The 8,545-nt window shown below is 37.2% G+C and overlaps 1 protein-coding gene across 1 annotated transcript; it reads right to left on the reverse strand.

The window, feature by feature from the left end:
• Positions 1 to 2,081: 2,081 nt before the first annotated feature.
• LOC108568843 (tubulin beta-1 chain) lies at positions 2,082 to 6,454 on the reverse strand. The gene is made up of 2 exons (XM_017930170.1): positions 6,266 to 6,454; positions 2,082 to 3,427 (listed from the first exon to the last, which is right to left on the reverse strand). The coding sequence occupies exons 1-2, from the start codon at positions 6,320 to 6,322 to the stop codon at positions 2,141 to 2,143; spliced, it is 1,344 nt and encodes a 447-aa protein (XP_017785659.1). The 5' UTR covers positions 6,323 to 6,454; the 3' UTR covers positions 2,082 to 2,140.
• Between the last annotated feature and the right edge of the window lie 2,091 nt (positions 6,455 to 8,545).

Genomic DNA, 8,545 nt, shown 5'->3' on the forward strand with positions numbered 1-8,545 from the left:
TTGGATCTATTGTATCTATTATAGTTTCCGAGAAATTCAATGAAATGTGAAAACACTGCTTTTTTTTCCAACGCTTTTCCAACTTTAAAGATGAATTACAGCCAAACCGATAAAACCACAATAATAAATAAATACTCGCTGCATTCCCCAAACTTTCAGCTTTCATATGCATCTATTGGATCCATTCTATCTATTATAGTTTCCGAGAAAATCAATGAAATGTGAAAACACTGCTTTTTTCAACGTTTTTTCATCTTTAACGACTAATTACAGCCAAACCGATGAAACCACAATAATATATGAATACTCGCTACATTCCCTAAACATTCAGCTTTCATATGCATCCTTTGGATCCATTCTAGCTATTACAGTTTTTAAGTAATACTACAATTTAATTGGTGACCATAAAGTTGCCTATAATAAAGGCAATAGTTAACGGGTTGCCTACAATAAAAACTACCTAGCAATTTTATTCAGTTGGCTTTTGTCATTTATATAACAAGTGTAACTGGTTGCCTACGATAAAATCTTGTTCTCTCATTTTTGCTGTTAGTTAATTTTCTCATAATTATATTAAAAAAAAAGCTAATTTGTCATTTTCTATAATTATGTAATAAACTTTAATTACTGTTTTCTATAATCTAATGTTTAAATAAAAAAAAAATGAGTTTTCTTCAAAAAACTAATAAAATCAAGATTTTATCGTGATGTCATTTCTTCCATATAATTATGAGATAACTGGACGTTGTTGTAATGCATCCACGTCTCTTTCCTCTTAAATCTTAAGATACCGGAGATGCAGGCACGCGAGGAATCCGTTTCCTTTTGATCCCGTTGTCTTTCCCCCCCAACCAAATTAAACGTGACTTCAATATGCAATTAGTTTCCTCTCCATCATCACAAATCCAACGTGCTTTGCATATCAATAATATGCACAACCATCTCTAAGTTCTTGCACATTTCTGTGGACTTGAAATGTCCGTACCGTCTCGTTGCACACGAGCTCTCGCCTTAATACGATTGATTATAATAATAATTTCTTTGATTCGCTTCTGCTGCTACTCCCCGTCGAGGAGGGTCTTTCGAAGCCGTTGAACCTGTCCAACCAACAGAGATTCCAAACGTACTTCGTTCATAGAGGACAGACAGCAATCGCACACAAAGTTTAGATTTAGATATGTCGTACAATAACATTCTCTCATTCCATCATATCAAAGCACAATATTGATTCAAAACCTATTTGCAAATCTGCCAAGGATCGTTTGAGAAATGTAAATATTTAGATTATAAAAAGTAAAAAAAACTCGTTTCTTTTAATACCGAATTCTTTAGCAAAAATAAAGACTTTCTATATCAATCATCTAACGGCAATCCAAGATTCTTAGTATTAATTTTAATGAGAAGTTTGTAATGAATTTTATGGTAATATTATTGTTTCAATGAATTGAAGAGGAAAAATAGAAGAGTTGTTTTATTTTGGCAGCAACTTTTAATAATGATTAATCAATCTCCGACTCTGGGCAAAATAAGTTACGGAACAATTCTTCCGTAGTAAAAATATGTATTTAAATTATAAAAAAAAAAGTATAAATATTTCAGAATGAACAAAAACAAAAAATTTATATATATATTGGGATGAACAAAGTCATGAGAAAGAAGCGGTTTTCTTTTTTCAATAAACGTTCAATATTAAATCAAGCGAAAAGGAAATGTTTGAAAAATCGGTGTGTTGTCCCATAGTCTGGGATTCTTAAGATTTCCTTTTCGTTTTTTTTTAAATTTATTTGTTTATGTAATGAACGTTGAAGAATTTGAAATTAAAGAAAATGCTATTAATAAATTAAAAAAAAATCTTCTTCGTGTTTTTCTTTCGCGTTATTATAAATATATATAATAAGTGAAGGTTGCGAGATTCTCTCGGTTTATAGGTGGGTTTAAATCGGAATTTGTTGTTGTTATTGTTATTATTAAATCTCGGTAAACAACGTTTGCTTTTTTATATATATATTTATGTTTTTATTAAGAAAAAATGTATTAAATAAAAAAAAATCAGGGTTGTTGTGGGGGGTGGGTAATTCATCTTTTTTTTTTGTTTTGTTTCTTCTTTATCGATTTATCGAGGGGAGTGTTGAATAATAACTTAGTTCTCGTCGACTTCGGCTTCCTGCTCCTCGTCGAATTCGGCGTCCTCGTCGGCGGTGGCCTCCTGGTATTGCTGGTATTCGGAAACCAGATCGTTCATGTTGGATTCGGCTTCGGTGAATTCCATCTCGTCCATGCCCTCGCCGGTGTACCAATGCAAGAAAGCCTTGCGCCTGAACATAGCGGTGAACTGCTCGGAGATGCGCTTGAAGAGCTCCTGGATGGCGGTGGAGTTGCCGATGAAGGTGGCGGACATCTTCAAACCGCGCGGCGGGATGTCGCAGACGGCGGTCTTGACGTTGTTCGGGATCCATTCGACGAAGTACGAGCTGTTCTTGTTCTGGATGTTGAGCATCTGCTCGTCGACTTCCTTCATGGACATGCGTCCTCTGAAGACGGCGGCGACGGTGAGGTAACGGCCGTGACGTGGATCGCAGGCGGCCATCATGTTCTTAGCGTCGAACATCTGCTGGGTGAGTTCGGGTACAGTGAGAGCCCTGTACTGTTGGCTTCCTCTGGAGGTGAGAGGAGCGAAGCCGGGCATGAAGAAGTGAAGACGTGGGAACGGTACCATGTTGACGGCCAACTTCCTCAGATCAGCGTTCAGCTGACCGGGGAAACGAAGGCAGGTGGTGACTCCGGACATCGTGAGTGAGACGAGATGGTTGAGATCTCCGTAGGTCGGTGTGGTGAGTTTCAATGTCCTGAAGCAGATGTCGTAGAGAGCCTCGTTATCGATGCAGTAGGTCTCGTCGGTGTTCTCGACGAGCTGGTGGACTGAGAGCGTGGCGTTGTAGGGTTCGACGACGGTGTCTGAGACCTTCGGCGACGGTACGACCGAGTAGGTGTTCATGATCCTGTCCGGGTATTCCTCCCTGATCTTCGAGATGAGCAGAGTTCCCATACCGGATCCGGTGCCGCCGCCCAAAGAGTGCGTCAGCTGGAATCCTTGAAGGCAATCGCACGATTCCGCTTCCTTCCTCACCACGTCCAGAACGGAGTCGACGAGTTCGGCGCCCTCTGTGTAATGTCCCTTGGCCCAGTTGTTACCGGCTCCGGATTGTCCGAAGACGAAGTTGTCCGGCCTGAAGATCTGACCGAACGGGCCGGACCTCACGGAGTCCATGGTGCCGGGTTCCAAGTCGACGAGGATGGCCCTCGGCACGTACTTGCCACCGCTGGCCTCATTGTAGTACACGTTGATCCTCTCCAATTGGAGGTCGGAGTCTCCGTGGTAAGCGCCGGTCGGGTCAATGCCGTGCTCATCGGAGATGATTTCCCAGAACTAAAACAATACAAAAATCAAAAAAAAATTAGTAACACATTCTCAACACAAACATCTTCAATTATGATTACAGATCGAGAGAAGATTACTACCGCCGCCACGCCGTTGCGCAAGTATTTCAGCTCTTTATAGCGATGATCACAACTACACGCACACAGAGACTGCTTAAGGTATGTAGTAATAGTAACAGTATGTACGAATCCGTTTTGCAAAATTAAGCACACTTCGATCCAAATACCAAAACAGCTTCATTTATCCATCAGTTAATCAAACTGGAACGAATCAATTTCTAATCAAAATCGACCTAAATAAATTGCCAATAATTACGACTATTAATTAAACTCGTCGCCAAAGTATATAATATATATATTAAGATGTGTAGACTAGACTGGGTTTAACGAACTCCGGTGGCCGCAGCAGCCAGCGAAGAGAAAGAGAGAAATATACAATTTACATTTACATTAGACACGCACCGCCGATCCTATTTATAAAACAATTGTTTGCCTGGTTACGTTGCCCACGTTGCTGCAATCCGTAACTTAGCAACGCGAATATTAATTGAAATTTTATTCGCAATTGAATAATTTGACAAATTTTTTAATATCAATTAATTGTGTTGATGCGAATTAGATGATGATCTTTGAGAGAGAATTGAAGAAAGCAGCGCGTTTGTGTACCACCACTTTTGCCCCCAAAGCTTTCAGAGAGTTTAGCAACCTTAAGAAGAAATCCGGCGAAACTAGTTTCTTTCTTTCTCTCTCTCTCTCTCTTTATTTTATTGTTCTGCTTGTGAGGTTCTCGTAAAACGGATACACCATTAACAACGTTCCGTTTTGTTGTTGTTGTTTATGAAAAAAATAAATTTAGTAACGGTTTTTATTTTCTCGTCTCGAAAGAAATTCAATTTAAATCCGAGGGTCAGAAGAAAAGGCTTTTTTGTAAAGAAAGGGTCAGGTATAAAAAAAATTAAAAAGAAAATTGAGGAAGGACACAGCTGCATCTTTGCTACCTTCAGAAAGACCACACCCAAAAAGATGTTAAAGAAAAGACCAGGTGCATGTGTGAATTAGTCCATATATATTAGGTTGAAACTATAACAGGAAGTGTTTTATGGTCTAAATGTTGTGTTGACGTGTCAAGTTTTTTTTTTTGATGAAGAGAAATTTCGCCATGTTTATTAACATAAACATTAGGTCATTCGTCGTTTCGTGACATTTTCTTCGTTGTTGTTTTTGTTTATTATGTCATCTCGGGCAAGAGTGACCTTGTGTCAAATACACGATTTTTGTTTCGCGCACGGCCTACGTTTACGTAGGACAAGTGGTCATTACTTTGACCAATCGAAATGTCTAAATATAGTCATGAATGATGATGATGATGAATCACGACGCCTCTTTCTAATTTATTAATTTCGCACGTAGAGTGCTGTGCTGCTTCTATAGAAGAAACGGGAGGAAGTCACGACTTAAAGACTTCTTTCCTCGTATCTCTCTCTCTTATTATTATTATTATCAGAGTGGGCGTTGAAGGGAATACAAATTGACGACAACAATAGAAGGAAACGAAAAGCGTTTTCAACCTTTCTCTTTACTTCTACAATAATTCTTCTCCGCTTTTGGCAATTCATCCGTTTTGTGTAGTATGATTTCTTTTTTCTAGCCGATGCTCCTAATATAGACAATGATACATTAGCATAATCTGTGTGTTAATGCGACTCTAAATGGAAGAAACGCGCGGTGGTCTAGATTCTCTCTTGAAAACACGTCATACGAATGAGATTTTTACACGAAATATGATCTAAAAACGAAATTATATAGCTTCGAAATGTTTTTGCACTGAATTGCAACGAAAAACTGAAATTATCTATGCAATTCAATGACGTTATTAATTTGATTGGAAATGATGGAACGTCAAATTTGACGTTTGCAATTTGATTATTGAAACGTCAAATTTGACAATTATAAGAATTGTGACGTTTAATTTTGACAATTACGCGAAATAATTTTGGAAGATTGCAATTTTTTGTTGTTTTGCGAGGTGGGCTTAGGTGTACAGTAGATAAGAGAAATAATACTCTAAAAATATAAAACGTGTCCAAGGTTGTGATGATGTCAATTGGTTGAAGAAAAAAAACTTAAGAACCTTGACTCGGAATTGTGTTAATGCGATCGGTTCTTGAATTTTCAAAAATAGTGGTGATTCATCGTTGAATGATTTTGATAAAAACAAATATTAATTGTGAAATTGAGTCATCGATCGATTGATTGATTGATTGCGATGGGAGAGAGTCCGCGCCCAAAGAGAAGTTGTTGCAAATTGAAATTTGTTGTTTGTTAAAAAGAATGCCGGTCGGATGATGATGATGTCATGTTGAAAATATTTCAAACAAGATAAATTAATCCAATTAGCGAGTTACGCAATTCGCGGAGTTGGCTCTGGATGAGATGATGATGAAGAAACAAGAAGTGTACGTTTCCATGGAAAAATCGTTAAAATGAACGCGGGGGGATGCGCGCGGATCTATGGATTTTTATGGTGGCGACTGTACTTTGGCTGGCAACCGACACCCGGCGTGGTCTAACGGTTTTTTTTTTGTCTCTCAACGGTTTTTCTTGGGAAAAAAGCCGGCGTTTTCCGGAGCCGCAAACACGAAAACCGGTGAATTTTCTAATAGGAATCAATTAGAAAAGCCGGCGAATGTCGGCGGAGCAACACAACATCCGGATGCCGGCTCTCAACATATCAACAAGATGGCCGGGGCGAGGCTCTTTTTTTTTTATTTCTCTCTTCGATCTAATCTAGTAATCCCGTTTATTTGTTTGTTTGTTGTCTACTTACTTTGGCTCCAATCTGGTTACCGCATTGGCCGGCTTGGATGTGCACGATTTCCCTCATATTGTTGGATGTGTAATAAAACTAGCTCTCTGTATTTATGAAACACTGAACTTTTTTTCTTGCCTCGTTTTTGTTGTTTGTGTCGACGCTGCTCTCAGTCGATCGCTCTGTGAAATGCGTCTTTCCGCTGGCCACGTCAGGTTTTATACCCGAGCCGGACCTGCGCGTGGGGGGCGCCCTCTAACCGCATCGCACCACTCCGAAATTCAAATTTTGCCCGCGAAATACCCGCCTTCAATGCACATTTGCATAACTCCGTCTCTCTCTTTCTCACTCAAACTCACACATTCGTACACGCATACGCCTTACACCGGGATGAGGTCATCCACCATACCAATTCCGAACGTCTCTTTTTTTTTTTTTTCTCCTATTGTATAACTTTTTGCAAAGAGTTGTAATTCTTCGTAGAGAAGTAACTGAATTTGTCGTCTTTTCTCATTGTTTTCTCAATGAAGGGATCCGTTCGCATCAAGAGCTCCATATCGAATGCAGTTCACGTAGATTATTTGATAACAGGTGGCGTTATCTAATCTCATTTAATTGCGATAACAATTACGCCTTGCGTTACGTCAAGCGACACTTTGTTGACCAACGGGCTTTTCTTTTTCCTCGATTACTCAATCAACGCACCTCATTTCGACAATAACAATCGCATCTGTCAATAATCAATAATATTTACTTTTTTTTCCCCTCAAAATTGTTAACCAATTCAAGGCAACTAAAATCAGCATTTGCAATAATTTATTATCAACATAACCAAATTGACATCTGTCACAATTGACAAGTAATAATAATCGCATCTGTCAAAATTGATGATAACCAATAATATTTACTTCTTTCCCTCAAGATGACACACCCCTTATAAACATTGTTAACCAATTCAAGTGTAAATTTGGCAACTGAAATCAGCAATTGAAATAATTTATTATCAACATAACCAAATTGACATCTGTCACAATTGACAACTAATAACAATCGCATCTGTCAAATTGATGATAACTAATAATATTTACTTCTTTCACTCAAGATGACACACCCCTAGCAACGTTGTTAACCAATTCAAATGTAAATTTGGCAACTGAAATCTGCAATATTTTTTTATCAACATAACCAAATTGACATCTGTCACAATTGACAACTAATAACAATCGCATCTGTCACAATTGATGATAACCAATAATATTTATTTTTTTCCCTCAACATGACACACCCCTTATCAACATTGTTAACCAATTCAAGTGTCAAATTTGGCAACTGAAATCAGCAATTGCAATAATTTATTATCAACATAACCAAATTGATATCTGTCACAATTGACAACTAATAACAGTCGCATCTGTCAAAATTGATGATAACCAATAATATTTACTTTTTTCCCTCAAAATGACACAATGATCCCTTATCAACATTGTTAACCAATTCAAGTGTAAATTTCGCAACTGAAATCAGCAATTGCAATAATTTATTATCAACATAACTAAATTGACATCTGTCACAATTGACAACTAATAATAATAACATCTGTCACAATTGACAACTAATAATAATAACATCTGTCACAATTGACAAATTTGTTTATTGATTAACATCGGACCGAATACAGTTGCTATGGTAATGACAATTATTGATTTAGATGAAGGGTTCTAACCGATTCGAAAATATCCGTGTAGAATAAATAATGATAACATACAAATCGGTATTGATTGATTGATTGTAATAAACTGTAATAGATTTAGTTGAGTTTTTGTTATTGATTTGTAGACGAACGACAGATTAGGAAATAATACTAACATAGAAAATTGATACAAATTTTCCCTTGAATCATTTGTAATATATAGTTAATTACAAGGTTGTTTAGTAACAGAAATGTTAAAATCACCCATCCGTAAAAAAAAATTACTTAACTCTGTAAATTTTATAAAGATTTCCAGGTACTCGATTTTCTTAAATTTGAAAATGTAATTGAGATAAAATTATTTATGGTTAAGTTTACTGTGAAAGTAAATATAATCTAGTACGTGTTGACGTATTTAAAACAAAATAAATAAGTGAATAACGTAAGTAACGTAAACAAATGCAAGAGCCAAAAACATTACTCGAATAATATACGCTTAATTCTGAAGCAGTACACGAGAAGAAATAAACAGATGAACGACGAAATCATCAATAAAACGTATCCTCTTCTTCGAACAGACAAACAAAAGTCTGTGCATTTCCAACGAA

The sequence above is a fragment of the Nicrophorus vespilloides genome, unplaced genomic scaffold (assembly GCF_001412225.1).
Source record: "Nicrophorus vespilloides isolate i.1.1-1 unplaced genomic scaffold, Nicve_v1.0, whole genome shotgun sequence".
Classification (NCBI taxonomy): domain Eukaryota; kingdom Metazoa; phylum Arthropoda; class Insecta; order Coleoptera; family Silphidae; genus Nicrophorus; species Nicrophorus vespilloides.